The 17,837-nt window shown below is 48.4% G+C and overlaps 1 protein-coding gene across 2 annotated transcripts; it reads right to left on the minus strand.

Annotated features, from left to right (window-relative positions):
- Window positions 1–15: 15 nt before the first annotated feature.
- SPRYD3 (SPRY domain containing 3) lies at window positions 16–15,686 on the minus strand. 2 transcript variants are annotated; one of them, XM_081309132.1, is made up of 11 exons: window positions 15,554–15,686; window positions 13,959–14,105; window positions 12,963–13,038; window positions 12,330–12,454; window positions 11,922–12,057; window positions 9,937–10,122; window positions 3,694–3,843; window positions 3,059–3,116; window positions 2,155–2,274; window positions 1,904–2,076; window positions 16–1,369 (listed from the first exon to the last, which is right to left on the minus strand). In XM_081309132.1, exons 1-11 carry the CDS (start codon window positions 15,574–15,576, stop codon window positions 1,235–1,237), a joined length of 1,329 nt encoding a protein of 442 aa, XP_081165258.1. In that variant the 5' UTR covers window positions 15,577–15,686; the 3' UTR covers window positions 16–1,234. The 2 variants fall into 2 exon arrangements, with proteins under 2 accessions (XP_081165258.1, XP_081165257.1); XM_081309131.1 differs by having other exon boundaries at window positions 13,959–14,108; window positions 15,554–15,655.
- Between the last annotated feature and the right edge of the window lie 2,151 nt (window positions 15,687–17,837).

The raw sequence follows: 17,837 nt of genomic DNA on the forward strand, positions 1-17,837 counted from the left end.
AAGCTGCCCTCAGCTGCCCCTTGGCCCTGTCCCCTCTGTACTGCAAAGAATTCCTATTCCAGCAATACTGATAAATACAGAAACTCCATCTTTATTGGCTGTATAAACATCTCTAATCTGTACATACATTTCATACATCATAGTGCAGGGCCTGACAGAGGGCCAAGGGGCCCAGCAGCACAACAGCACGCCCACTTCCCCACAGCCCTACCCACTGTGCAAACCAAGGCCAACAGCTCCTGCTCCTTCTTCCTCCCAGCAGAAGTCAGTTTAGGGGAAGGGCTCAGGGTCAAGGGGGTAGAGGGAGATCCTAGGGCTTGGGAAGAAGAGGGTCTATGTAAGTGCTAGAATCAAACACTGAAGCAAAACAGGCAACTGGCACAAGCAGCAAGCTGGGGCAGGCAGGGAGGGGGCAGGCAAAGGGGAGTGAGGTGCCAAGCTGCCTCTCCAGGCTCACTTGCCACAGCATGAGATGTTCCCTGGAGCCTCAGTCCAGGAGCTAGGGACAGTGGTGCAGGTGAAGAAAAGATGGACAGTGAGGCAGGAGCAAGCCCGGTCCCACATCATCTCACAGCCCCTCCTCAAACACTGTGCACCATCTGCGTGTGCACAGGTGCAGGAGCCAGACACTCGGATTCTCTGCAGGATGATGGTGCCTGAGCAGGTTGGAAGTGGGTATCTTTCAAGGGAAAGAATGGAGACCCAAGAAGAATCTATGGGGCAGCAGCCAGTGAAGGGAGAGGTGGCCCAAGAGAGGCCCCCTAGCCAGCCAGGGGGAGGACAGCAGCAACTGGTTCACTGTTCACGGTGAGGACAGGGAACAAAAAAAGAATTCAAGGGGAAATACCACGGTAAGTAGGAGATGGGCTGTCTCTACTCCACCCTCTGCAAAGGTCATGCCCCGATAGCAGTTGAGCCAGGGACTCATTCCACTCATGGGACCAGTGAGAGAATGGGGGCTGCAGGTACACACTGACCATAGTAAGTGGGACCCACTGATACAGCAACACCATTCTATGGGCCTCTTCCTGTCCAACCAGGGACTCAGGCCCAGCAACTAATGATAAAGGTGACACCAGGTCAGAAAGGTGAAGTCTGATGTGGCCTGGATTGGTAAGGGGAAAGTGACTGTACCCCAGGGCCTGCTGGGTAAGCAATCCTGTGGAAGTCAGGAAATGGGCACCTGGCCCCACAAAGGATGCGCAGAGGGAGACGGCGTAGGTCTGGAAAGCCCCTAGCCACTCAAGGGATGCAGGTCAACTTTGACTTTCTCCCCACAGCTCAGCATTCCAATGGTGGGGAAAAAGCCTCCAGAAGGTACAACAGCATCCTTCTTTCCGATGATCTTGCCATTCCGGGTGAAGAAAACCTGGCAGGGGGTGGGGGTGGGCGTTGCAGAATGGTGCAAGTTCTGGCCTCTTTACTTTTTTTTTTTTTTCAGTACTGGGGATTGAACCTAGGGGTACTCTACCAACTGAGCTAAATCTCTAGCCCTTTTCATTTTTTTATTTAGTGACAGGGTCTCACTAAGTCACCTAGGCTTGCCTCAAACTTGTGATCCTCCTGCCTCAATCTCCTAAGTAGCTGGGATTACAAGTATGCGCCACCGTGCTCAACCTCTGGCCTCCTCTCTGCAAACTGGAGTTACACATGCCTGAGGTCCATCACCTCCAACTCCTGGCATGGGCTCCAGGAGACACGTAGGGTGATATGAGAAATGGCCACAAGAGGGCATACTGAGGCTGGAAAACAACTATTGCCCCGTTTTCAAACCCAGTGACCTCAGGACACTCTCAGACCTTGCCCTTTCCCACCCTGGTCCTGGCCCATAGTCCTAATCCCACTAGTAGCCAACCCCTGCCCAGCCCCAGGGCCCAAGAACAACCCCTAAATCACTACTTACCACCACCTTCTTGCCCTCATGCTCCTGTTCTATCTCTTCCCTATCTTCTTCCTCTTCCTCTTCCTCCTCTTCTTCTTCCCCTTCCTGGTGCAGGTACATGACATTCCGAACATTCCGAACAGCCCGCGCAGTTGGGGACAGGATCACTGTGTCACAACTGTCATCACTGTCCCCTAGGAGACCAGAAACCTGAGCCTTTGTGGTACCTCCACTCTGTCCTGAGCAGCTTGATTCTTCCCCATACCACTCACCTTCACTGTCCAGAATATAGTCCCGGGGAAACATGATTCCACAGCCCATAATGTCCCCTTTGTAACAGCGTGGTCCAAAGGGGTCCCCCACACCACTGCCATGGAAGATCTTCCCATCATCTGTAGGAGGAGGGGAGAGGACACACTTAAAGGAGGCGCTGACATGTCCCCCATCCCCACCAAGGCCAGCCTAGACAACTTAATAATGCCTGCCTCAAAATGAAAAAAGATGGGGAGAAAGATGTGGAAAGGGGTATAAGATTAAAAAAAAAAAGAAAGAAAAGGGACACAAAACTGGCACAGTAGCACAGGCCTATAATCCCAGCAACTTGGGAGGCTGAGACAAGAGGATTGCAGCTCAGGCCAGCCTGGTAACTTAGCAAGACTCTGTCTCAAAATAAAAAAGGAGAAACTGGAATTCAGTGGTTAAGCACTCCTGGTTTCAATTGTGATACCAAAAAAAAAAAAAAGGGGGGGGTTGGGAGGTGGGACAGACTATCCATCAGCTAAAGGGAGAACTATTAAAAAAAAAAAAAAAAAAAGAAAGGAGCTCAGCCCTTTGTGAGGAGTAAGCATGCAAGGGAGGGGAGTAGAAAGATGAGACCAGGAACCAAAGCTCAATTCTCTTCTCAAGAAAGCCCTAAAGGAAATGGAGCATACCAAAAAAAAAAAGAAAAAGAAGAATCGGTAAATCTGCAGGAAGGGCGCAAAGGGAGCCAACTCAGAGGCCTGGAATGTCCAGTGTGGGCCCAGCTCACCCGCCCCTGTCCTGCTTCCCTGGCTCTTAGGGTTGGAGGAAAAGCATAGATGAGGAGAAAGCATAAGAAGAGAAAAGAGACCATTTATAAGTGACCACGAAAATCTCCCCCACAATCCCACATTCCCAGGGCAGCCCTCTACTTACCTGCATGATAAGCCACAGACCCTCTGCTCCAGCCAGGGTGCCTGTTCTTGGGATAATCCTGCACCAAGAAGGAAAAAAAAAAAAATCCATGGGACCACACACATAAAAGAGAACAGGAGAGGCCGGACACGGTGGCATGCCAGTAATCCCAGCAGCTCAGGAGGCTGAGACAGGAGGATTGCAAGTTCAAAGCCAGCCTCAGCAATGGCAAGACGCTAAGTAACTCAGTGAGACCCTGTCTCTAATAAAATACAAAAACTGGGCTGGGGATGTGGCTCAGTGGTTGAGTGCCTGAGTTCAATCCCTGGTACCAACCCCACACACACAAAAGAAAAGAAAAAAAAAACAGTGAAAGTGACAACTGAGACTACAATTTTTTGTAACAGGTTATAACCCAGACAGCTGTACACCCACCCCACAGCCTCTCACATCTCAGGCACTGGAGTGGTGAGGAAGATGCTCAGCTTTCAAGGCCAGGGCTGCAGTCTCCCAACACCCAGGCCTGGAGTTGGGGCTGGGGTATGTGGTACACAGCCTAGGCCCTCCTGGTTTCCCCCAAGAGCTTCCTGACTTCATCCCAACAGCCCAAGAGCTGAGGGGACTTCATAGAAAAAAAGTCCAGCATTTGTGCCCACCTTCCGGGCCAGCCCCAAGGCAATGTAGCATTTCTCTCCAGGGTCCACAATCTCCACCTCGAAGTAGTGGCTGCGGGTACTCAGCGGGTGCCGGGCCTGGGCCAGTCCTACATCCACAATGCTCTTGCCCTTCCCCAAGTACTCCAGCAGCTATGGAGGAAGAGCAGTTGGTGATTAGGGGACTGGTTGACATCACACTGGAAACCTGGTCAGAGGTCAGTCTGGGTACCAGTTTCCTGTGTCTGAAAAAAACTCTGGCTGAAAGGAAAAGGATGCTACAGGTGCAACATGGCCTAAAATTCTAGGAAGGCATGGAAGAACAGGGACAGAGGTCAACGGCAGCAGCATGAGCAAGAGGAGCCTTTTGCTGAACCCACTGCCTTCCTAGAACCAGACACCCCCACCCACACAGCTTGGTGAACAACATGGAGTACCAGAAAGTATGCTGGAGGCTTCTAGGCTGGCATTCCTTCCCCGACTAAGCCCACTGACCCTCCCTGCAGGGAAAGGGAAGAAAAGAAGCTGGACAACTTTCTCAGGGGGCTTCACAGGGACAGGGGACATGCAGAAACGAGGTGACAAGTCCATGTATTTGGGGGAAGAGAACAAGCTGAGAACCCAGTTCTGCCCAGAATGTGACTGACATAATCTCTCAAGGTCTTGGTTCACTTGGCCTTAAACAGAGCTGCTCATCACAGGGTCAGAGAGATGCTGAGGGGAGCCAGGAACCCAGAATGACCAGCTCTACTCCTTCATTTCCTGGAGGGGAGGGTCAAAATGAAGACAGAGGGCAGGGTTTCCCGTTTCCAGGCCCTTGCTGCTCTTTCAGGCTAGAGCAGGGGTGCAGAGGTAGGAGAGGGGAGTTGAATGATAGGTTCTCAGGGCTCTTCAGTCCTCCTGCCTGGGCATGATGGGGCGGCAACCCCCAATCTGGGAGGATTTATTTATCAGTTGCCATGGTAATAGAGGGGTTATGACTCAACCCCATCCTCTCTTTCCCCCACCCTTAGCATCACCTGGGATTCCTTAATCCCCTTTTAATTAGCTCAACTGTCCCTCGAGACTTTCTTCTACCCTCCCACCCCTGCAGGCTTGCAGAAAACATGTTCCCTGGGGACCTCCTCCACTTATCCTTGGCAAGCCTTGGGACGCAGGCCTCCTCACCCCCCTCAAGATTCCTGCCTGAACAGGAAAGGAATTATGCTCGCCTGCACCATCATGGAGGTTTGTGTGTATCTCTAGAGAAGCTGGCCCTGCCTGTTCATCCCCTTTCATAGTGGGAGGACAGGGGCTTACACTGCTCGGCCCTAGATACCCCTGAGAAGTGAGGGAGGATCAGGAGAAAAGTCAGAGGTGCACAGAAGGCTACCCTGATCCCGGGCCCAGAACCGCTCTGCCTTCTTCCACCACCCTCAGTATGCTCCTTTGGCCTGGGCTCCTGCTCAGCATCTCTCCCCAGCCAGATGGGAGGGGTGTGGCTTGGCCGGTGAACATTAACTCCTTTCCACTCCACCCAGTCCAAGCAGCCCCCAGCCCACCCTCTCCACCCAGCATTGCAGAACTGGGTGGGGGACCCCACAGCTGCCCTTGACCCACTCCATCCAATTGGCCTGAGTGTAGGAAACAGAGTGTTCTCCAGTTCCACAGCCAAAAGGCGGCCGATCCAGATTCTGATCCTTGGGAAAAACCCGCCCAACCATTCCCTCTACCTCAGCGGCAGAAGGCAGCTGCTGTAGTTCTAAGGCGAGGGTGGGGCTGCTTCCCAAAGCTAAAAGGCCAGAAGAACAACCTGAGCTGACATAGCAGAGGGCTCAGGTTCACTGGTGACATCTGGATAACTGGGCTCTTGAACAGCATGACCTCTTTAAGAATGGAACCACCCTCTCTTCAGTGAAGAAGTCACCAGAAATTACCTGTCCCCCACCCCAAGCTCTCTGGAGTCTTCTCAGAGCAATGAGAAGGCACAATGGAGAGTTCGGCTCCTCTGATGGCTGCTTTCTTGAGTACAGTGCCTTCCTCTCCTCCTTGGGCCACTACTGTTAGGAACCCACACTGTGTGCAATGTTAGCCCTAGAGTCTGAGTTGCCAGCATCTTCATGTGGGTCCTTCAGTCTGTGCCTCAGATATCTCAGTTTGAAAGAGAATCCAAAAGATTCAGGTTCAAGTGCTAACTCCTACTACTTCGCAGCCATAACCTTGAGCAAGTTATATTCACCTCTTTAAGCCTCAGTTTCTTCACCAGTAAAATAGGGACAATAATTCTTGTATCTCGAAAACAGCTGAAAAGACTAAATGAAGTGAGTGTTAAGTGCTTACATGGAGCCTGACCTCTGGTAGGGAACAATACACATTCTACCTCCCCCTACAACAGGAAATGGGAATTATATTGGAACTACCAATTACAAAGAAGGATATGGTCTTTCATCTCGCCTCTTATCTCCAACTAGAATGACCAACCAGAACCAATGACCACTCCCCAGTCACTCTACTCCAAGTATCCTCCCCCTCTGCATGTCCCTTTGAATCTTTGGTGCAGGTAGCGGGAACTCTTTCCTGGGAACCTTCAAGCTGCCCTGACTTCCCCCACTGGTGAACTTGATGCCACCCCGAGGAGGCTGCAGATCAGGGTGCTCTATACCCGACACCCTCCCTTGCCCCTCCTCCCTGGCCGGTACCTGCCCTCCTTCCTTTGCCAGCAGAGACCCTAATCCCTCTTGACAGGAGCCAATGAGGGCTCAACACCTGAGGGCCCAGAAGCAGCTGAAACAGGAATAAAGTACATGCTCCCCAGCGGCCAGCTCAGGCCCCAACACGGTCTCCTTCTGGGTTGGGTCTAGGAAGGACCTCTGAGAGGGTGGGGCCTCTTTCACCTCCCTGTGTTATCAAAGGCTGCCTGATCTGTCACTAAGGAGTTGTCAGAGGAGATATAAACAATAAACAAAGATAGATTAAGTCTAATACTCCAGCTGAATCCACAGCCCCCTCACCCTCCACATAGGACCTCACTCTGTAAGGCTGGAGGGCAGCAGCAATTTTTCAACAGCCCTCTGAACTTGGATGAGAGGAAACTGAGGCCACAGAAAGCAGAGAAAGAACTCCACTCAGGAAAGAGCCACATCTGCCCCATACAAAGACTCAGTGCAAACATAACTAAATATTAATAATCAATCCAGAGAGTAGGTCTATGGGATGTTCTCTTTACTTTTTCAACTTTTCTGTAAGCTTGAAATTTTCTATAATGAAAGGTTAGAAAGAGAAAAGAAGGGCCAGGAATTGAACTGACTCTACTTTATGGGAAGAAACAGTGAGAAGGGAGAAAAAAGGATCACTGAGACCCCAAAATTGAGAAAAGAGATGGGAGTAAAAGAATACAAAGGCAGTCAAATAAACTTACTTAGAAGGGCTTTAGCTAAAGACACTAGACAGGAGAATTCCCAGAAGAGAGGGAATTTAAATCTAGGGACTTCAGATTCAACTCATGAGGAAGGGAGTGGAAAGACAGATGACTGTCCACAGAAGAGCAGGGTTGGTGACTGGGAGCTACAGTACAAAAGAGTATCATTACTATACATAGCTGGCCTAGGAAAAGATCAAAATTCAAAATACAGATTCTACTGAATGCAGATAGCTTTTATATCAAACGAAATGAGTCTAATCCTCCAGCAGTATCCACAGCTCCCACTCTTTACACAGGACCTCATTTTGCAAGGTTTAGGGGCAGTAACAATTCATATCATAAAGTTGGAAAATCTTTTTCTTTTTTTTAGTTATAGATGGACACAATATCTTTATTTTGTGTATGTATGTATGTATGTGACGCTGAGGACCGAACCCAGTGCCTCATGCATGCAAGGCAAATGCTCAACCACTGAGCCACAACCCCAGCCCAAGTTGGAAAATCTTAAGTCAAACTACAGGTCGGGATAATCAGTTTTAGATGGTGGAAAAGATAGTGATAAGAGTCAAAGAATATCTGAGCCTACTTTTGCTACTAGTTAGCTAACATCTGAACAAGTCTCTTCACTTTTATCTGCTACTATTTTTATCATTGAGCTATTTCAATGATTAGGGGAAGGAGCTACTATAATCTTATTTGGGGGCTGAGGATACTAAATGTCTTGCATACTGAAGAATTGTCCCAAGTAAATCATGAACAATCTCCCATGGAGAAATTCTAGACTAGGTCAAATCTAAGGCTCTACCAAGTCCTCATGGTTCTAAAGCACTCTACTGAGAACATTGCCCAGGACAGGAAAAGACTGCAACAGCAGCAGGGGCCTGGAAAGGCTCCTCAGTAGAGGGGGACATAAAAAAAGGGAGGGGCAAAGAGGAGAAACAACTCTACTAGACATCTTTAGAAAACAGGCAATATGGAATGGCTCAAATGATGTCTCCCTGGGTCCCTCCAGGCTGACACAGCTCTGATTGCTGGGTTAAAAATACGGTGGGTGAGGCTGGAGCTGTAGCTCAGTGGCAAAGCGCTTGCCTGGCAAGCGATCCTTAGCACCACTTAAAAATAAACTGGATTTGATCCTTAGCACCACTTAAAAATAAACAAATAAAATAAAGACATTCTGTCCATCTACAACTACAAAAAAAAAAATTAACAAGAAAGAAAGAAATACAGTGGGTGGTAAGAAGGGACAGGATGGGGAGGCAAAGAGATGAGGTGGGGAGCTGGGAGGCCCAAGGCAATGAAACAAATCAGGGAAGAAACCACTCAACCCTCTTATGAAAGATGGGACAGTTGGCAAGACTAGAAGAAGGTACATATCTCTCAAGAGTTCATACCCACATCTGCCCTAGGGGAGCAAGTGCTCAGAGAGCAAGCGGTCCCACCCTGCTAGCTGTCCTAAGCTAAGGTGAGGGTCTGATAGAAGAGCTAAACTCTATAGCCTATGTCTAAGAAAGAAAAAATTCATAAATGAGTGGCCTGAGGGCACTGAGGGGAGGGTGGGGAGGAAGGAAGGCTATTTATAAATGTCTACAGGATTCCGCATCAATTAGAAAAGATGCCTGGGAGGAGCTGGGAGCAGAGTGGGGACAGGTCCAGGCAGGGAAAGGATGCCAGGAAAAAACTCTTTGAGGAGAGGTCAGAGATGAGAGCTGGAACACTGCCCTGGCTCAAGCCCAAGTTCAAGTATGTAGATATTGTCAAAATTATGGTAGAAGGGGAAAAGAAAAGAAAGCAATGAAAGTCAAGAAGTAGGCATCTGAGGCTTTTTGATTCACAGCCACAGTAGCCCCTGGACCCCAGAGCCAGAGGGGTACACAGAGGGGAACACACTTTCTGCCATTTTCCCTGAGTTCTGCTTATCCTGAACTCCACAAGGGGGAGGACTTGCTCATAATCCACTCCCACCCCCCACTGCTTCTGTTTTCCTATCAAAGGCTGATTTGAAAACAGCCTGGGTAGGGGTCAGAGGCCAGAGGGTGGAAAAAAAGGCCAGGCTGGGAGCAAGGGGCAGCAGAGGGACAATTCGAAGTGGGAGGCCTGAGCAGCCCAGTAGAGGTCAGGGCCAGACTTGACTCAGTGTCCAGTCACTCCCAACACAGCAAGAGACACTGAAGGCAGACTAGAGGACTTCCCTCTCTCAAGGTTCATGCGTTTCACAAGAAAGCTTATAACCCAGACTGAGACAAAAGTAGGTCTGAGGAAAAAACAAGACGACAAGCTGCAGAGGCTCAAGAATTCTCCCTGTCTCTTCTAATCCTCAATAAAATGGATGGGGAAGAGAAAAGAGACTGATACTGAAGCTTATTAAACAAAGATCTCCAAGAACCTCCCCCCACTTATGTGGGGCTGGTGACCACACCTGTCCCACAGCATCTTGAATGGAAAGCTAAGCTGGCATCAAGCCCGGAGGGGAATGCAGGCATTCTGCCTCCAAATCAGCCCCCAGCCCTTCAAAGGCAGGCAGGCGGAGCAGTAGATGGCACCAGACACTGAAGGAATCAAATCAGTCAAAGACAGCTTCCACACTTCCCAAGAGTCAACGACTAGCCTGAGACCTCAAATGAAAGAGAAGCGGAAAAAAAAGAAATCAGTGCTAAAGAGAACATGGATTTAGACTCCAAGAATCATGTCACGGGTCCAGGCTATCCTGCCCAAACGCCCACTTCCCAAAGCCCTGCAAAAGATACTGTCCAGGCTCCCGATTCTTAGCCACTCAGATGCGCTCAAGTGTCCACAGGGGTTCTTCCCAGCCCTCTCTGGCCCCACTCCCACTGTACTTTACTCACAGTCCCGCAGACTCTGACATCATGCAGCCGGCCCCATTCATCCTCGTAACTATCCACCATCATAATGCTGTCATCCTCACGGCCCAGCTCAGCATTGAGGTGCAATCGCACCTCCTCACCCAGGGAGTGCATGCCGACTGCTGGGAACAGTCCATCTGGTGACATGGGCATGATGGTGGAGCCCACCTGCAGTGGAGGAAGGGAGAAAACCTCATTCAGAGCCTCTCTTTTCAATTTTACTATAACAACTCACTTTTGCACAGCTCATCTAATTCTCACAAGGGCACTTTAAAGATGATGTAACCAGCTGGGAGTGGTGGTACACACCTGTAATCCCAGCAACTCGGGAGACTGAGGCAGGAGGATCACAAATTCAAAGCCAGCTTCAGCAACTTAGTGAGGCCCTAAGCAACTCAGTGAGACCCTGTCTCAAAGTAAAACATAAAAAGGGCTGGGGATATGGTTTAGTGGTTAAGTGCAGCTGGGTTCAATCCCAGTTACCAAAAAAAAAAAAAAAAAAAACAAAAAACAAAAACGATGATGCAACCAATAATTATGACACATACTGACAGATTTTAAAAAGAGATATAGCCAGGGCTGGGGTTGTGGCTCAGAGGTAGAGAGCTTGCCTCCCTAGTGAAGCACTGGGTTCAATCCTCAGCACCAAATAAAAATTAAATTACCACCTATGACTAAAAAATAAATATTAAAAAAAAAAAAAGGTATAGCCAGGTGTGGTGGCACATACCTATAATCCTGGTGACTCTGGAGGCTGAGGCAGGAGGATTACAAGTTTGAGGCCAGCCTCAACAATTCAGCAAGACCCGGTATCAAAATAAAAAAGAAAAAGGGCTGTGGGCCAGGCATGGTGGAGCATCCCTATAATCCCAGCAGCTTGGGAGGCTGAGGCAGGAGGGTCACGAGTTCAAAGCCAATCTGAGCAAAAGAGAGGCACTAAGCAACTCAGTGAGACCCTGTCTCTAAATTAAAAAAATACAAAATAGGGGCTAGGGATGTGGCTCAGTGGTCAAGTGCCCCTGAGTTCAATCCCCAGAACCATAAAAAAAAAAAAAAGGCTATGGATGTAGCTCAATGGTAGAGTATCCCTGGGTTAAATACCCAGTATGGCAAAAAATAAATAAACAATCTAGAAGTACAGAAAAGTTTAAAATTTTGCCAAGTACTCTCCTGGTAGAGTAAGGTATCCACAGAGCTAGAAGGCAAAGACAAGTCTCTGGACTTACTGTCAGTACTTTGGGGACATGTATGTGTGCACTGCAGTGGGAAAGTGCAGAGGCACAGCTGCTAACAGAGCAGGACACTCAACCAAGGCCTGAGAAAGCAACTGTCCAGTGCAGAAGAGGGAGCTGGGTAAAGAGAGAAAGCCGAGTATCTCTCCTTTCTATTTGTTCTTGTCCCAACTCTTCACACTACTAGTCTCTCTCTGGAGAGAAAAGGGAAGGAGAAGTGAAAGAAGGAAAATCAACCACAGAAAGGATGCGTTATCCCCGAGAGCACACAAGTCAAAAAACCTATAGGGGCCCTCCAGCCTATGCAGTCACGCCACATCTTCCCTTTTTTTTTTTTTTTTTTTTGCTCAAAATCTTCCCCTAGGGCTGGGGATATAGTTCAGTTAGTAGAGAGCTTGCCTTGCATGCACAAGGCCCCAGTATCACAAAAAAAAAAAAAAAAAAATCATCTTTCCCCAAGTCATCCAATTCTGCTCCCACATTTTCTGCTCATCTTCTACTTGCTGCACTGACTTGCCCTCCAGGCCTATCATCTGGGGCACCTAGCTGCCCAGGCAGGGAAAATATCTTCAACACACAGGGAATTTCAGGTGTATCTGAAGTTGGACTGAAGGAGATGGGAACCAAGTACATGTCTCCCGGGGCAAACCCCAGCCAGTGGACTCATCCCAGTTGCTCCCACAAACCCTTGGGCACTTTCAAGTCACTGGAACCCACCCAGGATTTCCTACTCACCCTCTTGCCATTTTTGGTGAAGAAGATCTGGGCAGTCTGCACATCAAAGGACACAGGCTCAATGCCACAGCCAATCCGATCCCCAGAGTTGCACTTTGACCCAAACTGGCGACCCTTGGCTCGACCATTGTACAGCCTGTAAAGTGAGTGGCTCAGACATAAGATTAACTGCCCCCCACCTTACCAGATATTCCACTCCGGATGGCATCCCCCTGTATCCTGGCATGACCTCCACCCTCTCCCCAAAATTTGCACACCTGCAAGGGTAGCCACCAGGCCAACTTCTATCCTGATCAGAAAAGCTCTATGAAAATACCCAAGACAGGAGAAGGAATGGAAAAGCTTTCCTTCATATCTACAATTCCTAATTCCACAGGGAAGGGGTTAGGTTCTACAGGGACCACTTACTTGCCATCATCAGCATGGTAGGCTACAGAGTCAGGCAGCCAGCCAGGCTGGTGGTCCAAGCTATAATACTGAGGAACCAGCCCCACAGCAATGGTGCCCCGGACACCACTGTCCACAATAGACACCTGGAGGGAAGAGAACAGGGCACCGTTATCAGGGATGGGCAATGAATTGCACTGATGCAGGTAGGGAGGAAGGGGAGTTAATGATCAAAAGGCTTAATGAGAAAAAAGACATGGAAATCAGAGAAAGGACCAGCAGAGAGAGAACTGGGGAAGCTGGAGTCCTATTTTCCCATGATTACTTAGACAATTATTTCTGAGCTATGGAAAAACATAGGAGTAGACAGTGGGTTTGGGTATGGGGTAGGAAAGCAACAGGGTCAAAGTCTGGGATATGGTCAAAGTTCGCCTAGGTGAGGGTGAGGGGCAGAAGAAGGGACAGGGTGGTAGAACTCCAAGGCCCCTATCTCTCAGATCAGGGGCCATACTATCCTGCACCCTTTTCCCAGCTAAGGCTAGCCTAATGGAAAATGAAAAAGACAGGATCATTAATCCAATAAAGATACTCCTTGGAGCTTGAGGCTCTCACCCCTGACTTCACCCCTGCTCTGCCCACCCACTGCTTGATCACCTCGAAATAATTGCTGTCCTTGGTCAGGGGTCGAGAAGCCACGTAGCAGCCAACTTCACCAGAGTTGCCATGGTAACTAAAGGAGAAATGAGGGAAGAGTTCCATTAGCAGCCAGGCCCAGGAATGGGGAAGAAGGTCTCAGTATCCCAACTGTACCCTGCCAGGCCTAGCACAGAGGAGAATCCTTCAGACCACATTTCAGGATATCTGCATCCCATCATAACACAATACTTAAGGTCACTCACCCCTCCCACCAACTACAGCCAAGGTCCAATGCAACACAAGCCTGGCTTCTTCAGCTCCAGTGGGGAAATGCAGAGCCTCCCTCAGTTGCCTAATAGGGGTCTCACAACCCTGTCTAACCTCAGACCCTCATGCTGCAGCTTCAGGCCCTTGCCTCTGCTCTGTCCTCAGTGGATCTGGAGAACAGCTGGTCTCTAGCCTCTGTACCAAAGCCCTTTGCAGACTGGAAGACAGTTACTCAGTCCCCAGTCCTCAGTTTTCTTGACTCTAGGCTAAATAATACTATTTCCTTCCCCCATCAGTGACTACTCTGTGAAAGAGGCTAGGAAGGAGTGAGAGAAGGTGTTCAAGACAGAAAAAAGATAAACCTACACAAACCAAAGGGTTGGAAAAACACAAGAGGTGGTGAAAAGAATGCATTACAGAACCGTCCTTCCCCAAACAGGAGGGCCGCTGCCTTTGAACGGGCCATCCTTCACCAAGTCCAGTTTCTGACACATGGGCAGAAGGGGACTCAGACACTCAAGACTCTTTACAGTCTTCTCAACAAAGAACTCAGGGTACTCCTATATTTGACCTGTGACTCAGTGAGAAAGGCAGGGGGGAATACAGGGTAAAGCAACACATACTGCTCCACTCAGAAAGTCAACACATTCCCCTGTGTAGACAGTCCCCTACCTCTGAAAAAGCCCCCCTTTGCCTCTTAAGATCTGGTACAGAAAGGAAAATATGGAACCATTCCCCTAAACTCACCTCAAAGTGTCTCCATCTACTAGAATATGTTTAAACCTCTCCTGATATCGGAAAGCCCGAACCTCTCGAATCTCCCGGATCCGCCGACGCCAATTCAGAAACCGGTAGTGCAGGTTGAGGTCATCCATCTTGTTCATGAGAACAAACCTGCTGAGGGAATAAGAGACTGAGGAGGAAGCAAGGCCCTGAGCAAACCACCTCATCCTGCTCAACCCTGAATGTGGAGAGGGCACTAGACTTGAGGCCCTTTGCCCAATTATGACTTATCTCATAATCCCCATCCTTATCCTTTCATTCAACATTTAATGCACTTCTACTGTGCACTGTCTTAGGTGCTAGAAACAGAACTATGAACAAGATGAACAGGATTCCTGCTCTCTCATACGGTTGCCATTTTAGTCAGTGGAGGAAAAAACAGATGCTATGACAAAGAATGGTGGAGGAATGGTCTCTTTGAGGAGGTGACATTTGAGTTGAAAAGGAACTGGGCATAAGACAGCCCAAGAAAGAGCATTCCAGGCACGGGGGAGAACCAAGGTACAGGTCCTTGGGTGGAAGAGAGCTGGCATGGTAAAGAAAGAGAAAGCCAGGGCAGGTAGCCTGTAGGGAAGGTGAAAATGAAAAAGAAGATAAGAAAGCAGGAACCAAGTAGAGGCCCTATAGACCATGGTAAAGAGTTTGAATTTTATTCCAAGTATGATGGGAAACTTCTGGGGAGTTTTAAGAAAAAAAATGATATGATCTTAAAGCTCACTTAGGCTTCAGGCTGTTGCAGCAGTTCAGATGAGACATGGCATCCATTAAGATGGTAGCAGCAAAGGAGAGGAATGGGATGATCTGGGTATTTAAACAATCTGCAGGGGCTGGGGGTGTGGCTCAGTGGTAGAGTGCTTGCCTAGTATGTGTAATGCACTGGGTTTGATTCCCAGCACCACATGCAAAAAAATAAAATAAAATTTTAAAAAAATCATCAAAAACTAATAAAAATATATATTTAAAAAACCCAACAACCTGCAGTACTAACATACAAATGAATGAACAAATTTCTCTTGAAAGCCAAAAGTGAGAAAAAAGTGAGATACTCTTCTCTTCCCATATCCCAAGCTTCGGACCAGATCTTTGCACACAGTAGGTGCATGGCAAACCTAGGCTGGGTTGAGTTCAATCCCAATGCTCATTTGTAGTAACTACAACCCACCACGTGGCCCAGAACAGTAGACACCTGTGGGGCAGCCTAAGACTCCATACCGGGCTCTTCGCCAGGTCTCAACCCCAGATATATGCTAGTGCCCCAGACCTTTGCGCATCTGCTTGTCCTTGAAACCCACAGCGACTGGCAGCTTCGCTGGGCCCCGCCTCCACCCCCAACGGTCTAGTTAATCAGACTGGACCCGGTGGTAACAAGGCCCCTGCCTACCAGTGTGCCACGCCCCGTCTCCCCAGGCCTTGCACCAGGCAAGGGTGCACTACGAAAGGAAAACCAGTGACCAGAACGCAAGGCCCCGCCCCTGGCCCCGGAGCCCCCGCCCAGGACCCCCGCCTCGGACTCCAGGGAGACCCGAGGCCTCCGGGACCCCGCCCCGATCCCCGCCTACCGGGGCCGCCGCGTCCTCCTCATCCATAGGCCTCTCAGCTCCGCACACAAGCTCTTCGGCCGCCACCACCACACACATCCGGGTCCCCGCCCTTCCTATGCTCCTAAAGACCCGCCCCCCACCACCCGTCTTGGCCAATCTTCAGATGTCTTTGATGAAGGGCACCTTCAGCAGCCAATCGAAGGACGCAAGCAGAGTGTGGGGCGCGGCCCGGTGAGCCGGGTACGGAGCGCTGGGCCGGGTCTAATAAAACCGGTATCTGGAGAACGGGAGAGGAGACGTGGCGGCGCAGACCTGGGAGTCCTGGGCTGAGGGGTGCTGGTCAAGGGGTGGCTTCTGCTCCGAGCAGGGCGGAGCGGGGAGGGGCGGGACGGGGCGGGGCAGGTCAGGTCGTCTGCTCGCACAAGCTTTGCATTTCCTGAACGCTCATTGGGTGCCATATGTGATGCTAAAAGCTTTAACAGGAATGCCCCTTTAATCTACTTACCACCCTTATTAAATAAATTTTGCTTTTATCTCCTTTTTACGCATTAGGAGCCAGAGGCTGGCCTCCGTAGCCCTTGTGCTTAATTGTTACCATGTGCTTTATTCTCTTTCAAGCTCCATTTCGTGTCACGTTCGTTCATTCTGAAAAGGACATTCCATTTCGGGACGAGAGAACTTAAGATGCAAAAAGGACAGTAGCATGAAACCCAATGCTGTTCAGGAGCCGAGAAGTTTGATAGGAATAAATGAAAGGTCGGATCAGAATATGAAAGGAGGAAGGACAGTAACATTTATTGAAAACCTTATTGCCATTGTGGGGAGTTCGCACTCTTGAATGAGGAGTTCGCCTGTTTCCTGCTATCACCAAATCTTTTTTTTTTTTTTCCATACAGAAAGATTTCTCCTTCCTCTGTAGCACCTTATTTATTTACACTTATAACAGTCTTATTTCGATTGCGTATGTAGACCTGTCTCTGCTCCTTCAGACCTCAGATCTATTTCAATCTTATCCTAACTAGATACTCTAAAGTGTTGAATCCAAAAGGATAGAGCCTTTCACATATCATACACAAACAGTGGCCACTTGGCATAATGAAAATGGATGGCAGAAAAGGGGTGAATAGAAAACAGGGAAACTTGGATTAGAGCTTCAGTTCTGTGTGACGGAAAGGTCAGGTCTTGTTCTCATCCACAAACAAGAATTATTGAAGCATGTGTCTTCTTAGCTCCATTCTTGCCGCTGGAGTACACAGTCTTGAATGGCTACCCTACTCAACCCAACTCATCTCCAGCTCCTGGGTCCTGCATCATTTCTCCTCCACTCCTCTTTCTGAGTTAGGAAAATACATCAAGTCCCAAGAGTGTGTGACGTGTGAGTGGCTGCCAGAGTCCTATCCAGCCCACATGGGTCTCCTTTCATAAACTACCTAGCTAACTAGGTCCTGACATGGAGGGAATTGGCAAAAGAAGTTGTTTCCAGAATGGCTGATGGCACTAGGAATTTCCTCATCTTCAAATTCCAGATATAGGACTGGTCCATTGGTATTTTCAGGACCTAATTGGTAATTTATGCTTGGCATCTACATGTAATTGATTAAATAGCCTTATTGAGGTATAACTGACAAACAATAACCCATACATATTTAAGGTGTACAATTATTATGTTGTATATACACCCATGAATATGGCTCCACAATCACAATAGTGACTATATCATCAGTTCCAAAAGTTTCTTCATGCTCCTTTATGATGCTTCCCTTCCACCCTCCCATCTCTAGGACACCACTCACCTGCTCTTTTGATAGCAGTTTATTTACATTCTCTAAAATGTTATATATAAGAGGAATTACACGTAAATGGTATTTGGAGTGTGTGTCAGATTTCTTAGTGTAATTATCTTGAGATTCATCCATGTTTCTTGCACCAATAGTTTATTCCTTTTATTGCAGAATAGTATGCCATTGTTTGGATATATCACAATTTGTTTATCCATTTATCTGTTGATGAACATTTGGTTGTTTCCAGGTTTGGGCTATTACAAATAAAGATATTATATTGGGCTGGGGTTGTGGCTCAGTGGTAGAACACTCGCCTAGTAGTGCAAGGCCTTAGGTTCCATCCTCAGCACCATCTAACAATAAATAAATAAAATAAAGGTATTGTGTCCAGCTGCAACTAAAAAATAAATATTAAAAGAATAAAGCTATTATAAATATTTATATACAATATTCTTTGTATGGACATGTATTAGTTTTCAGTTACTGTAATAATATAAGTCAACTTAACAAGAGGAAAGGTT

This window comes from Spermophilus citellus (genome assembly GCF_964194105.1).
Source record: "Spermophilus citellus genome assembly, chromosome: 10".
NCBI lineage: Eukaryota > Metazoa > Chordata > Mammalia > Rodentia > Sciuridae > Spermophilus > Spermophilus citellus.